This window comes from Nestor notabilis, unplaced genomic scaffold (assembly GCF_000696875.1).
Source record: "Nestor notabilis isolate BGI_N333 unplaced genomic scaffold, ASM69687v1 scaffold6749, whole genome shotgun sequence".
In the NCBI taxonomy this organism is placed as follows: domain Eukaryota; kingdom Metazoa; phylum Chordata; class Aves; order Psittaciformes; family Psittacidae; genus Nestor; species Nestor notabilis.
The window spans coordinates 11,935-28,261 of NW_009944949.1; the positions used below are offsets into that span (position 1 = coordinate 11,935).

The 16,327-nt window shown below is 41.9% G+C and overlaps 1 protein-coding gene across 1 annotated transcript in view; it reads right to left on the reverse strand.

Annotated features, from left to right (window-relative positions):
- Positions 1–2,848: 2,848 nt before the first annotated feature.
- Positions 2,849–16,327, reverse strand: part of TENM2 (teneurin transmembrane protein 2) — a gene marked incomplete at its 5' end in the record, with an annotated part of 36,610 nt that continues 23,131 nt past the window's right edge. Inside the window, 4 exons of the mRNA XM_010022659.1 lie at positions 2,849–4,739; positions 5,967–6,097; positions 9,223–10,837; positions 11,730–12,026. Of these exons, the coding sequence (XP_010020961.1) occupies positions 3,978–4,739; positions 5,967–6,097; positions 9,223–10,837; positions 11,730–12,026 (2,805 nt within the window). The remainder of the gene's footprint in view (positions 4,740–5,966; positions 6,098–9,222; positions 10,838–11,729; positions 12,027–16,327) is intronic.

Sequence of the window (16,327 nt, forward strand, 5' to 3'; positions counted from 1 at the left end):
TGAATTCCTGGGGAAGGCTGATACTTGTTCACACAGGAAATTCTTGACAAACAAACATGGGAGAGCCTTAGCAGGAGGTGCTCCGGTCATGTCCAGAGCAGAGGAGGGATATCTAGTTTTGTGCTCTTACAGCAGTGATGAGACTGGGCTACATGAAGATCAGGGGCTTACAGGGTGATATTACAGAGGCAGAATGCTGTTGGCACAGTCATTTCTGTCAGGAAACCTCTTAGAGGCTACATTACCCAAGGGGTGGGAGGTAAAAACTAACCATGCCAAAGCCACTGGTTTGTGCAGGTTCCAGACCGGCTCTGCACATTCCCAGAGCCCAGTATGTGTGTGTGAGTCTTTGCACTCCAGGTAGCAAAGAAAAGCAAGTAAGGTCTAAATGCTTCCTTCCCCACGTGTGTTCCCATGAGAGTATTGTGGATCCATCGGTCTGGCCCAGCTTTAAGGGGCGCTTCTGTTGGTGCCTTTATTTGGGACACACCAAGGCCATTAAGGGAGGCTGACATGGCCCTGCTGGGGACTGGTGTGGGCAAGGCAGTGCAAGGAGGCAAAGGCTGAGCGTCTCCTGGGCAGAACTACCATCATGCGGCCAAAGTGCTGTGGAGTGCAACCTTGAGAGGGAAACACCAGTGGTGGTGAGGATCAGGGTGTGCAGAGACACAGCCTAAACTGACTACCACGTCCCGGGCTTTGGGCTAAGTCAGGAAATGCAAGGTTATAAATACCAAATTCCTTCACTTACAGCAAAAGAAGGAAACACTCTCTAATGCTGATTCTGCATCTGGTTTTGGCTTCAAACAGAAGCCTTTTCTCAGGTTTGTGTTCACTCTGCAGACACCTCAGCTTATACTCAAGTGAGTTAGAAGGACAAACCCATGTCTGTGGCTCAGGCACTGCGCCTTCCCACAGCCAGGACAGCTTCTCAGACCAGGTCCTTACATGGCTGCCCTCAGCCTGGCCTGGTCACAGCACTGCTGGGAACACAGCCACAATGTCACTGTTAAAGCCACCACTCTCCCATAAGCAGGATCCCAGTTCATGTCTCCTTGGTGTTGCTTTAGGTTAATCACCTATTCCATAGGAAGAGTGTAGCAGGGAGGAGAGAGGAAAAGGAAGAGCTTTGAGAGGAGCAGGAGATACTGATTTGAGGGGAATTAGGAAAGGGAGGGTTGTAGAAAGGAAAAAGGAGAAAAAGATACCTCAAGAAACAGAGGAAACTCAGATGGGCCACATGAGAGGAGGCAGTAAGAGGCTGAACATGGCCACATCAATACAGCTATCTAAATCCCCCATTCATGAAGTGAAAAGCTCTTTACTAAGGCCTCTAACAGCCAGCTACTTTTTGCAGACATGAGAGCATCTAGCTCTTTGTCATACCGACAAAATACAGTAACCCTTCCAATCTCTTTGATGCACCACACAAGGGCTTCTACGCCACTGGACGTACTATTGGCTACTTGTCCAAAGGACAGGCAGGGAGCTTTGCCCACGCAGCTACGCTGTTCATGCAAACATGACTGAACCACCCCTAAATGTGTTTAAGAACATCCTGAGGATGCAAAGTTGCCGCACAGGGAGCGCATCTCCTGCAAATCTGTTACAGCTCCTCCCATAGTCATTGATATTAAAAAGGTACTTCTTTTAGTTTAACTGCATTTCCCTTTGAAGTAGCAGAATCTCTAATTCTGAAGAGTTTCAGCTTTAGGAGAATGGTAACAGAATCAAGGACAGCAGAAACTGTGCAACACATTCTGATTTCAACCTTCTCAACTGCAAGAAGCATTCCATTCCAAAAAATGACCCAAGCATCTTACCAGCACAGGCCGAGGGTAATCCAGAAAAGCTGTGGTAATGAAGTGTCTGTACTTGGGGATGTCACATTTTATGCCTCCATTAAAAAAAAAAATCACATCATTAAGAGGTTTCACTTGTAAAGAACAGCGTGATAACGTAACAGCACTTCAAGTCCATCAGCACAGAAAACATCAGCAGTGATGGGCATAAAGGGCTTCATCTGAAAGTGTACCCAGACTCACCCTTCAGAGGGTAAGTAACTGGGCTCGGGGTTCCAGTGCCCTGCACGTCATCACTACGGGGTGGCTCTTCTTTGCATAGCAGAGATTAGATGCACTTTGTGAGTGCTGTAGGTGTTCCAGAACACAGCCACTGAACTGCTCTGCTTTAAAGTGACCTGGAGTGAATTAATACCAACAATCAACTCAATATCATGAATAATTAAAACCCTCATTTGCAACCCCAAAAGCAAAACTGTTCCAAAATTAAGTAGAGCTCCCTAGCTACATACTGACATGAGAGAAAAGCAGCAGGGCTCTGGCTGATGGATGGTTCCCTTTCCACATCACCAGGAGCGACTGTTTGCTTAGGAGAGGGTTTTTGAGCTTACCTCCAATTTTTGAATGAATGGTAGAAATAAGCAGTCTCCCAAAGAAGATAGATTTCATGGAGACTTCCTGACTCACAGCACGGCCTTCCACATTCCATTTAGTAGTATGTTGCTGCATTTTCAAACTGTTTGGAGGATACTTTAGTGCAATTAAACTGATTCCAGGATTGAAACATGGCAGTTTGAGGGTTGTTGGTTGTGAGGTGCACAGGGGGAACTTCAAAAACACTTGCCAGTTTTCTGCTGTGTCCTAAATGGAGGTTTGGGGGGTGTGTTGGTAGGACGTTGCTTACCCAGAGGTCAAAGGACCAGCCCTCTGCAGAATCCATGGTCCAACAGCAAGCCATCATGCCATATGAGATGCTGTGTGCATTGGGTGGCAGTGAGACACCGACTTGTTCATTTTGAAAAGATTTCACAATGGAAGACAAGTCATTCACAGGAGTTTTAGAGACTTTATTTATGTATAAACAATTTAAACACTTTGCCATAAATTATCTTTGCCTGTCTCTAGTCTTTGCTTAGCAGCAAATTAAAATTAATATAAAAACTCAATGAACAATTCATACATGTATATTACAAAAAAGTTCTTGTACCAAAGTTCTTATTAGACTTTTTTTTTCTCTTTTTTTTCTTTTCTGTGGTGACTGTAATGTGATTGTCTCAGTTTCTCGACCAAACAAACACACTAATAATTTTTAAATCTGAAACAGTGATTGTGCCTTCTGGCTGATGTATGTACAGGGTGATCTGACGTGGTGCCCATTTGCAATAGTGTAACACAATGCCCACAGCTCTACTGGAACTGATACCAACAAACTACTGAATCTAAACAGACTACACCCTGTAACTGTGTTATACTGTCCACAATGGAAATCTTCAAAGACAAACAGAGTATGAAATTTATTTGTAGTGATTTATAGCCACCATTTTGAATGTAACTTTACACTCTGCCCTCTTTGAGTGAGTTAAGCTTCAGGCCAGACCAGAGGAGGGTCAGAGTGCAAGTGTGGTTTTGTTACTTTTAAATATATTTTGCTTTCCTATTTCCAGTGTGCTCTCACTTGCATTCTCATTGTCCTCCAGTTGCTACACACGAATCACCCCAAAGTCATGTTTTAAATGCACCTGTATTTTGCTTTAAATGAAAACCTCTTGGATATTTATCAAACAAGCAGTCTGAATCATCTGTGTTTCATCAGCTGGTTAGTGAAAGTGGCCCACTTGGATTTCTTAGTTTGCTCACGTGTGAATGGAGTGAGGTAATACAATACGAGGCCTTCTTTTTGTTTTCCTTCAGACCCAGAACAAGTGGGTAATATTTCAGGGGTACTTTTTAATTTGTATGGTTTAGAGTTTTCAGTCTGGCTTTAGTCCACTTCAGGATGTGGGTTTTAATCACTTGAACAGTGGCATTTAACTCAAAAAATATGAGCTTTTTGCCACTTACTATCCCAGAGTAGCTCAGCCTAGTGCCCCCATTTAGGTCTTCATCTCCTTAGGAGAGGAGATAACAGTTATGACTACTGATTCATCCAGCAAAGGATGACAGCAGGTTAATTTGTTACCTCTTTCCCATTTCATTCTGTCTTAAAAACTGGATGTTGCTGCTACTGTCTGCTAGCTCTGGGTACTGCTCCACGGGCAGGACATAATATCCCTCGTAACCTTGAACCCTTCCTGTGTTCAGAAGCTGCTGCTTCTCTCCGTCTGTCCATACGCGGCTGCCCTCACGGCCGTCCCGTGCCTTCTGCTGCTCCTTGGCCCAGGCTGCTCCCAGCGCTCGCTGCCGAGCCTGGTCGAGCACTCGGGCCTTCTCCTCGTCCAGCGTGTCGGAGGTCAGTCCGTAGCGGATGTTGATCAGCAGGGTGCAGTACTGGAACTCAATGTTGGTAAACCTTCGAGTCCTCCCGCTCACCAGCAGGGTGGGCTGGGACACCGTGACGTTGACTCCGCTGTCCAGCACCTTCCTCCCGCTGGTCATCGCGAGGGTGACGAGGTCGCTGTCAGCCGAGCCTATCTTCACAAAGTAATGGGTGTCCTTCCCCTCGATGCTGTAGTGCATTTTCTCCAGGTAGTGAGCACTGTTCAGGACAGAGGCAATCTTCCTGCTATCGTCTGTGGCTATGCTGGAAATGCCAGTGGTTACACGGCCTTCCTTCACAGCAAACATGATTCCTTTCCCAATGATAGGAGTGGTTGTGGCAAACCAGTGACCTGCTTTTTCTCTAATATTGGCATGTAATCTCTTAGATATGACCTGGCCCTCAAGAGCCATGAAAGCCTGGTTGTGTCTTTCTGTCGTCTGCTGAACTCCTGTAATTAGCTGGGGAAAGCAAAACAAGACACAAAAACAACAACGAAGATATAGATCTCAAAGTACTCATTGCAGAGACCAGCACTAATCTTTGCTTTGCCTTTTTAAGGGAAATCTATGCAATGAAAAATTCTGTGCTATGGGAAGACCACCCTCAGCCACCCGTCCATTCCCGCATCTCCTTCAGAATCAGGTAAATGCTCATGTGGCAAATTATTTTGCTATTAGTACCAAATAAATATACTTATATAAGTATAATTAATACCAAATAAAATATTTCTCATTAATCAATCTTTGTAGCACACATGTATCACAAATCTCAATTTTGGCAAATTATAGAATGTCCATTACAAGAAGAAGTAAGACCCAAGCCTAGAACTATTTTAATCTGAGCTGAAACCAAACAGACTCCACCTATTAAAAGACAGCACAGCACTTCTGGGATTTCAACCAGGACAGATGACTAAAATGCTTAGGAATGTAAGCCTCTTTGAAACTAGGTAAGAGTTGGGTTTCAAAACAACAAAGCAAATTCCTGAGGAAGGGATTTAGACTCTCAAATGACTTAGAAGCCTGTAAAGTGGTACGTTTAGGTTTATATGATCCTTTTTGTTGTATTACTACAGATGTGAAGTAAGCCCAGCAAAGACTAAGTCTGGAGTTGACCTAGTACTCTTTCTAAGTTTATTAAATGGGTTGAGATTTATTATAAAGGTATAATTATTTATATAATTATTGATATTTTCCATTCTTAACCTGACAAGTGTGAAGGCTGTAACTGAACTTGACTGTAGTAACTAGAGCACCAAACCAAAGCCTCTAACTAGAAAAAGCATCAGACAAAAAATAGTGAGAAATCCTATTGCAGGGGGAGAAGAATCATTTCTTAGCAGTACAGCAAGTACCAACCTAAGTTTATTGCAACACATGTTATTAGGATGGTTTTTCCAAAGGTACAACAGATGATGAATTGCCCTGACAAAGTCTCCCTTTGTCATTGCTAATCAAGTTAATCGAGTTACAACTTGTTAATCAAGGAAGAACTCAATAAAAGACAAACTAATGACACTGTAATTATGATAACAATGAATGCTGGCAAGAAAGGCATATGTTCATTAGGATAAAATCCAGCTATACTCCTCTAGTTTTACCCAGAAATAAATACTTGGCCTTCTGCTGTAACTACACAAGAGCCAGGACTTTAATTCATAGGAATAATGTCATATTTCTGCCTACCTGTCCGTTTTCACATGCTTGACTCTCAGACAACTCATATGGCGGTGACACAAAGTACATTTTTGCTCTAGGGAAACCAGGAATAATGTTGCTAAGCTGAAATCCAAACATCACCAACCAGCTTTTGACATCTAGAAATCAAAAGGAAGCAGGCAAGTGAGAAACGAATGTGTGTAATAAAGACAAGAAATCAAAAAAATCAAGAAATTCATCCTTGACCTCCTTGATTTCAAGTAGCAGTGGAACTCATCATTTATATTACAGCGTGGGACTTGACAGATTTGTAGTAATCCACCGTGAACAGGAGCAGGAAATACTGCTTTACATTTACCCTAAATAGTTCAACAGGGATATACGACCTCTTTCATTCTTTTTCCATTAAAGCACATGGATTATCCAAACATTTCACTGTATGCAATACTTGTTCCATCTCTGACACCTTCTGATGTGGCTCCTGTAACCTATAAACTCTATTGTTAAATGATGTTTTATTAGGTTGGTACTCCCAGAAACATCTGCAAAGTCCTTGGGGAAAATACATGGCTTCTCTTCTGTGTCCTACTTCTATTAGCTGTCACCACGTCTCTGGAGGCTCCATTAAATGCAGGGAAGAGCTAGACTTGTAATTCAGATGGCTAAATTTAGGCACCATGAATATCCTCACTATCCCTCCAGGCCCAGTATGGAAAAGTAGGAGCTGCATGGGAGGGTCAGAGCTCAGCTCTGGGGTGAGCTTTGGGAAGTTCCAGCTCTGGGTTCAACCAGTAAAACTCTGACCTCGTATCTTGCTGAAAAACCCAAGTCACTAAGTAACAGTAACTCTCACTCAGCAGATGTTAAGAACTTACGATGTATTTTAGTTATCAATTGACATTTTTAACAACAACAATGGAAAATCCCATGACCCTCATTTACATTTGTTTCCTGCTTCTCTTTTCTGCCAGTCACAGGGATGAGCAGCAGTGTGGGAGCACAGACACTTCTAATTTGATTTGGACCTATATTCATGATCATTTCTGTTTAAAAATCCTGTCCTTTCCACCACCCTTCTTTCCTCACTGGCCTACAACAGCTTCTGATGCTGCTATTGCTGCTTCCCCATGTGAGCCAAACCCTGTGTCTGAAGAGACACGACTATGCAGGGCACTCTTGCTGCGAGGGTCTCTGTCTGCATTTAGAGCACCCCAGGCACGGTGCACAGCAGCTCTGCTTGCTGCCACAGGCATGTGGGGTGCCTGTGGAGCACCCACCTTGCACACAGACGTCGGGGACGCTCTCAGACACAGCACGGAGCCTGCTTGCTGTTGCAAAGCCTGTTTTCCCAACATGTTATGCCATAAAAAGTGCAGTACTCCTTGGCTGAGGACATTTGACAGCAAAACTCTTCTTTTCTTCAGCCATTCTGGCACTTAAATTAGTAGTAAGAAGCTCTGCTTCTGTAAAGACCTTTGTATGTACCTCCCATCACACAGTGACTATCATATTTTTTCTGTAGCTTTGGACAGCGTAGGGTCACTGCTCCTTTTTAAGGCTGCAGTTTATTTTATGGTATAATCATAGAACAGAATCATAGAATAGTTAGGGTTGGAAAGGACCTTACGATCATCTAGTTCCAAACCCCCTGCCATGAGCAGGGACACCACACACTAAACTAGGTCGCCCAAGGCTCTGTCCAGCCTGGCCTTGAACACCTCCAGGGTTGGAGCATTCACAACTTCCTTGGGCAACCTATTCCAGTGCCTCACCACCCTCACTGTGAAGAACTTCTTCCTTAGATCTAACCTAAAGTTCCCCTGTTTAAGTTTAAAGCCATTACCCCTTGTCCTACCACTGGAGTCCCTAATGAAGAGTCCCTCCCCAGCATCCTTGCATCCCGAACAATTCACTTCAGCTGCCCTATTTCCACAAAAAAAGAGGAGGACCTATATGCAAAGTAGTTACTGTTCTGCTTTGCAGCACTGCACTTGGTACAGGAATTCCTTTCCAGCAAAACCTGTGAACAAAGCAGTGTCAGGGGTTAACAGTAAGAATGGATTGAGGTGGGGAAGTAGCTCTTCTATTTTCTGTTTGGGTTGTTTTTTAAACTGTGACAACCCAGGTGCCACCATAATCCCTTCCTGTGCAAGTGAATCTCTTTAGTCCATACAGCAACAAATGTTTTCATCACCAGTGAATTATTTTTACAGACTGTAAGGTGTGTGTGGACCAAAATGCAATAGATCTTCCTAGATTTCATCCAGTGGGTGGATAAATTAAATGAATGTGACTTCAGAACATAGCAAAATATTGTCAGATGACACTGAAAATCTAAACCAGGGATTTACATCTAATAATTTTCATCCACTGTTGTGGTGGATGAAAACAGGACTTGAACTTAGGGCAATAGAATTTGATCCCAAGGTCATTTAAGTCACCAGTATTTTCACACTATCAGATACAAGTTGCATTATCTTCAAATTGGAAAGTAGCTCCAATAGAACCTCTGCTATGTTACACACATGATTAGGTCCCAACGTACCAATCAAACTTGCTGTGATTTTCTCTGAAGGAAATGCACTTTTCTTGAAATTCAAATTACTGCTAAAATTAAGATAGCTCCTTTTTATAAATGATACCACTGCTCTAATTACTGGATACTGCATATTCAGCGCTGAGAGAAGATTTCCTGAAGACATACTAATTACCTTTCTTTTTAGAAGTTGCCAGCGGCGGGCTCAAGTACTTTGTGATCTCACTAAGTGAAAAATTACTAGTAATTAAGAAGGGGTTACAAGTTTTACCCAGTTCTAACATTTGCAATCAAAACTACTTTATTGTTTCTCTTCCTCAGCTCTCCACATTCCATCACATTTCTTACACTTTCAGGAGGTAAGAATATTTCTAAAAATCAAGATTTTGGTTTTAAAGATTGAAAACCGTTTGTGTATTAAAAGTTAAATGGGAAAAGAGGTTTAATGAAATCAGTTCTTGGCACTAATTCATAATGTGCCCATGGGCTCAGTCAGCAGTTAATTTTGAGAGTTAATTTATATTTTTCCCCTCCATAAATTCCTTTTGGCTTCTCATTTAGTGCCCTTCATTTGGGCAGGGGCAGCATCAGAGAATCAGGACTAGACAGCCCTTTCCATAGCACAAAAAGTAAAATGGCCCAACCCAGACAGGAAGATTCAGCAAATGGCTAGTAAGGAGAAGTCTGATTTCTATCCCAAATCAACTTCCAAACTTGTTGTTTACAAGAAATGTAATGAGGTCTCACCTGTTACATAGTTCTTTAGATCCAGTTCATTGCTTAGAGGGTTGTTACTCTTGAACATGTACAGATTGAAAGGAGCGGGTTCTTTACCAATCTTTTTCCACATGGTGTAATCAGGAGATGTCCAGCGTCCAGCCAGGACATCATAGTCCCTTTGGGTAAAATGGACGAGTTTGGTTAAAGGATCATACAGCCCCCCATGGAACCCAATAACCAGCTGGAAATCAGGGTTAGAGTCATAGTAAATCTCCCCATATGCTGTGTACTGAAGCTGTTTGATCATGAGGCCATTGATGCTGAACACAGCTAGTGGAGTGCCTGTGTTATCAGAGGCAACATAATATTCTTCCCCGCTGCTACTTTCCATTGCAAAGAGGTGGCCTTGCAGATCATAGTACAAAGAGGTAATTTCTGAATTGGAATGATTGTACACATGAGTGACCCTTGTTGGATTGTGAAGATCAGCATAAAAGTACTGTAGGTGGTGCCCCAGGTTAGTCTTACAGGAAGCCCTTCGGCCGAGTCCATCGTAACGGTACTGAACGCTCCATCCATTGGCTTTGTTGTAAGCTCTTGTCAAGAGTCCTTTGGAGTTGTATTCAAATACATCTGAGCCTCGCTGACACAGGAATCCATCATCATCAATTTTATAGGGTATGTCACCTAAGCGTGTAATCCTGTCTCTCAGGTCATAGCGCAGGGGCATCAGTCGGACACTGTTTCCAGGATTCAGGAGATGAAGGTTCCCATTCAGATCATAACTGTAACGCCAGGTAGGCCTATCATTTACTGCTACACTTTGCAGTTGCCCATCTCCATCATAGTCATAGGTATACTTGGTGGTGTTGGCATATGGACCAAGTTTCAGCTCTCTTTTAGTTACCCTTCCCATGCTGTCATATTGGACAGTCATCCAGTACATTAGGGATCGGAACATTTCATACTGAACTTCTTTAATGCGCCCATGGGTATCAAAGTGCTTACTCAGTGTCATAACTGCTGTAGTAATAATTTGATTGATATCATAATAAATAACTCCAAACTTGCCGAAATGCTCTACTTTGCCAGAAATCTCATCGTAACGGTAAAGATCAACTGGAAGAGGAGTCTCGCTTATTATGGGTTTGATGCTCGCGATTCGAAAGCTGTTATCATGATATGTATAATCAAACCTTGCATTGACCATGCCCTCTTCAGAGAACCTGTAGATCTGTTTGTCAACGAGAGGACCAATTTTACGATAGCGGATTGTACAAGAAAATCCCCCACTTTGCAAATTCACCATTTTTAGGACGCCTGTAGTTTCATCATACCCAAAAGTAACTGCAGTGCTGTCATAAACAATCTCAGATAATTTGGATAGTTTTCCATACTTGTAGAAGACTTGCCGGCCAGTGCCTAAAAATGATGTTTTCAGAATCCTCCCATCATCACTGTAATCAAAAATCACTGATGCGTTGCTTTCAGGAGGGTTATAAATGTTTCTAATGTAGCCGATGGAGGTGTGAGTTGACATGCTGTGCCGAGCAACGCTGGGCATGGTGACAGCATGAAGGCGGTCTGAAGAATCATACTCAAAGATGTACTGGCGTTGACTCTGAAGGAGTAGTACCATCGACTGTAGGGAGAAAATTAATACACAGTTACCAGCTTTCAGCATGTGACCTCTGAGGGCAGTAAAGAAAAGTTTACTGAGGAGGCACTAGTGTTAAATGAATCAAAAGAGAATAAGATGCATCAGTTTAGGGGCACAAAGCTGTGCAAGAATATTGTCAGCTTGCTACATGAGAGGATCTGCTACGTGGAAATCAATATGCCGACACTCCAGGAAAGTGTAGGTTAGAAATCTATTAGCTGCCCTCCCCCTAGTAGGACCTTTTTGTTTTCATTTTTTCTGAGGGATGCAGAGGTGTTAGATAAATGACTTGATTTATTTTGCCACTAGCAGTTGTAATTCACAACTATTACTGTGAAATACGTGAGACGACAAGCAGAGAATATCAGCTCTGGTTTGCTTAAAACAACAGGTTCAAAGAAGGGAAAGGGAATATGCAATTTTGAAGTATTTAAGGCACTTATGATTGAAGTGTCTTAACTGGGCTAAGTAAAAATGCTTTTCAATATTTTCATTTAATAAATAATGATTAGAGATGAATTGCCTGTTTCTACCTGAACCTTTTGTCAGGTTTAGTCATGCATTTTTGGTCTTAATGAAGGACAATTCATTGTGTTCAGTTTATGCCATTTTATGGCAGCCTAACTGCTTCCAGGAACATATTAAAAGACACAAACCATGAGCAAAGTATTTCCCATTAAACATTAGTCAAATTAGTCAACTAATTGAAAAATAAGCAATTTTGAGAGCAGGCTTGAGGGATTCTTTACAACTGGAATATGTCAAATTGTAGATAATCTGTGTGTGTGTGTGTTACATACAGGGCTTAAAATGAAGCTGAGCAGCAGTTTGTCTCTTTGTAGCTGATGTCAGCAGGCAAAACAGCATCACTTACTTTTTCTAGATAGGTGTAGCTCCAAACTTTGCCATCGGCAAACATGCGTGATACAATCCTGCCTTGCTTATCCAGGTCTGTTCTCTCACTCATGGCTCCGCGCTGCAGCCCAGCCAGGCGCCCGTTGAAGAAGTAGGACACGTTGACAGCAGCCAGGCCGCTGCTGGGCAGCCAGAGGAATGGGCGCCCGAGCTGGTCATAGATGATCCGCAGGGTGAATTTCCGGTGATCATCATAGATTTTTTCTGTGCGTATGTTCCGGTCATAGTCAATGGACAGTAAATTCCTCCCGTGCACCTATGGAGGGAACAGAGGCTGCGTTCAGTGGGCAGTGCCACTAGCCCCTGTGGATGAAAATGGCATGCACAATGGAGAGCTCAATTTCCCCCCAGTATCGAGAAGTGGAGCATCTCTTCCCATTAACTGGCTTCTGCTTTCTACTACTTGGATATTCCAATAAGTAAGTTTCACTGGTGTTTCACTGGGTTATTTCCCATCTCCCTGCAACATGGGAGCTGTAATCTTGCAGCAATGGGCTTCTCTTATCACAACAGAGGGACATAATGCACACTTGGATCTTAAAAGTGCAGTGTTAGCACTTGGCAGAGAAACAACTTCTTTTACACAGAAGTAACTTTTCTACTTCTGCCAACAGTAGTTCTTAATCTCTTCCCCTACTATGACTCCAAGAACAGAAGAAATTATAATTTCATGTCTTCACTGCGGTTTAGGCACTTAGTACCTGTAGCTGCCAACACCCTGCTTATGAATTCATTCATTTACTGTTTTCTTCATTTACTTTCCAAATATTCCATAGATCAATTCCATAGCAATCCAATCACTTGGGATGGGTTTCATTTCTTCTGATTAAAGATTCTACTCATACAGGCTGGGAAAGGTGGACTTAGTTTTGAGAAACAAACTAAATAATTAGGTTAAATGCTTTTATTTTTTCTTTTTCATTTTTTTTTCAGTTACAGTTTTCAAAGTATAACATGAAGTGTTTTGGGCCCAGATTTTGTTCTTTTTGGTTTTTAATAAAAGACCAAAACAGAAACAAAGGAGTACAAGAATGCCAAATGGAGAAGCTTCTAGAGAGAGTGCTATAAGAGATACATAAATATATTCACTGCAGACTACGCCACAGAATTCAGGCTAATGCTGTAATCTGATAAAGCCTCTTAAGTAATTTAATTGTAGATGCATCATTAATAAAGCAGAAGTCTTTAAATTAGATATAATTTGAGAGCAAACACTACTTAAAAGTATTCATCAGTTTGTGGGAATCTGTTCTTTGCAGCAGCTTTGATTAGGCCACGTTTTCTCTTATCCAGAATTAAACTGCACATCAAACAATATGTAAATTAACCCTGGGCCTTTCTCGAGGACATAAAAGTTATTCTGAGAGATTTTCCCTGGCAGTGGTGAACCCAATTCCCACCCCACTCGACTCTGCAGGAATTCAGTTACACAGAAAGCAAATTTAAAAGGAATACAATTTTGTGTTTGTAAAGAAATAATTATTTCAAATTATTGCTCATTATCCTAATTTTTCCCATTAATAAGATTTAGCTCTAATAGTTTACATCTCAGTGGGCAATTATTAGAAAAAGCTCTTTCCTGTAGGTTTTCCCAAAGGTTATCCCAGCAAAAACTTCTCCTGTGATTCAAAGAAAAGATAGGGTATTTCTTATAAAACATCTTGGCCAAATAAACCTTTTTCTGCTCTCCCATTGTAATGGAAACAAACCCAGGGAAGCCAAACTCAAAAGCAGAACTTTCTCAACTGGTTACACTAGTTCTGTAAGTGTAGGATTAATCCTGATGACAGAGACATATGAAAACCCTTTCCTTCACAGAGCTCGAGGTCTTCCAGAAAGATTAAGAACTGAATTTTAGCTTTTCTGGTTTTATTTCATTTTGTTTTTTGATTTCTGGGGTTTCTTCCCTCCATTACGGTAACTGCAACTCTAATCTGCACGGAGGAAAGTCTGACTCCAGGTATTCCTCCCTTTTCTCAATAACATTGTAAAGGTTGTTAGGTTTTTTGCCATAGAAAAGTATTAGGGTTTTTTTTAATGGTTACCCAGACAAGAGCTATGCACACACACAAACATCACTTGGAGAATAAAGCAGCACCTGCTTGGATAATTCAGTAACTTCATTTTCATTTGTAAAATAAGTAAAACCAGAGAGTGTAATTGTAATGTCATATTAATTATATAGTAACCCAAACTGAATCAGTAACTCCCATGACTGAAGATCACCTAACAAGCTCGGTCTCTTTTGTTCCACTACCTATGTGCACATCTGTTTTTTTCCCTTGGCTGCCACTGAACAAGTGGCCATAGGGATGAGCCCTTTGTGCCTTGGGTAAAGGTCTGGCAACAAAAATCACTTATGTGAAGCTGCACTGTAACAAAAACTCTTCAGAAAGGAATCTTCAATACTTTAACTGAAACTACTGCAACACACCGGACGTGTGGTACATAGGAGAGTAGCGGACAGTAAGTGAGATAACACAGAGGTGAAGGGCAGGTCTTCCTTTCCTGACTTAACAAAGTTGGCCCCAGCATGTCTCAGAGGCCAACATGTACAGCTGAGATTTGCCTACAGCATGATGAGCAGAGCTGGGGGCACAGGAGGCAGCTCTACCTAGAGAATCACACAATTATCGACTACTTTGGGTTGGAAGGGACCTTTAAAGGTCATTTATCCAACCCACCCCACCTGGAATGAGCAGAGACACCTGCCCCTTGACCAGGTTGCTCCAAGCACCATCCAACCTGGCCTTGAACACTGCCAGGGATGGGGCAGCCACAGCTTCTCTGGGCACCCTGTGCCAGCGCCTCAGCCCCCTCATTCATTGTAAAAAAATTCTTCGTTATATCTAGCAGAAATCTCTTCTAATTTAAATCTCTTTTAGTTTAAAACCATTACCCCTTGTCCTATTGCCCTACTAAAAAGTACAACCCCCTTTTTCTTGTAGGCCCCCTTTAAATATCGAAGGAAAGGGGTATTGGCTCCAGCAAGAGGTGATTCCCATCTCATAATGATCCCTTTCAGCATAGTTGATTCTGTGCTGGAGATTCAGGATTTGGCTCCATACACTCCCTGCCTGGTCATCCCTGTGTTAGTCCCACAGTAGTGCCCCATTCTGTATCACTATGTGCCACATTTGTCCCAGCTGCCACAGCTGACCCTGCTGCCACCTGCTCCCCCAGTGAACACACACACGTGCTCCATTTCATTCACTAAACAATTTATAAAGATGAATTAGAATAAATGAGATGCAAATAAATTCTGTGCTTTCCCTCTCATTTTCAAATTTCATTTTCCGTCCACTCAACCTGTTATAATCTCATTGTGATTTTCATTTAAAAGAGCTAAATGGGTATCTGATTATTGTTGCAGGAACTAAACCCAGACAATTAAATGTTGAGGTGTTGCTAGATAAGGCAGTGTTTTGATTTGCATAAACATGATGCAAGAAAACCCATCTCAGGCAAGGTTTCAGCTCTAAGATGTGTTTAACTTCAGCTGATTACCACAAGTACTTCTATTAAATTTCTAGCATTGAGACTTAGGATTACCACAATTTTGTTTCAGGATCCTATCTATTTTTGTTTTGAACACCTAGTCAAAATGCAGTGCTCATCTGGTTTCTACTTCTAATCAACTTCTGCAGGTCAACACACCACAATCAATTATGCAGCCATGAAATTTAGTCATTAAGGATTAGCTTCTAATCTCATTCCTTTTTTTGTCTAACCTTCCCCCTCTCCCCAGTAGGTGCATTCTGAGCATTTATGAGAACAGGAAAGACTTGTTAATTCAACACTGGGAATTAGATGTTAAGCAATAGAAAAACACCAAAATGTAACATCTGATTCATAATAGTTTTTTGTGAATTACTATGTAATTGTTTAGAGATACTGCATTTAATACAGCATCTTGAACACACAGAACTGTATCTCATGTCCAGTGACGTTGAAAGAATTCTAAAAAGAACCAGGGCTTGATTAGCACTACACTTGTTCTCTGCCCAAGAACTCAAAGCCCTTCCAAAACCACCTATAGTGAAGCAGCCAGTGAAAGTTTAGGTACTCAAGGGGTGAAAACCAGGCCAGCTAAGCACAGAATGGGATTAGCCCAGCTGCAGCACATCTTTAATTTGGCAGGAGATGGATTACATGACCTGAGTGTCTGTTTTATCCTATGCTTATGACTTTGTAATTATGGCAATTATTTTCCAATCATGCCATTTCGGAAGGGGAATGAACACAATATGCCTGCCTCAATAAATCTGCAGGTGGATTCTGCACAAGCAGAATGTAACTGCTCAGGCTGTAATTGTGCTTCCCGCCCAGGACTAGCTGTGGTGAGTGCGCTGTAGCAGTTTTACAAATGCTGAATGGTTGGATTGGTTTTTCCCCCACCTTCAGAAGCAGAGTCACTTGCACCAATGTTCTGGGTATTTTTACCAACCTCTTTTAGAATACTTTTAGTAATGAAGCTTCTATAGCTGATTGTAGCACACAATCCCATGCAGTTAACTGAGCTCTCCAATAGAGAAAACACTGTCATATCAAAAAAAA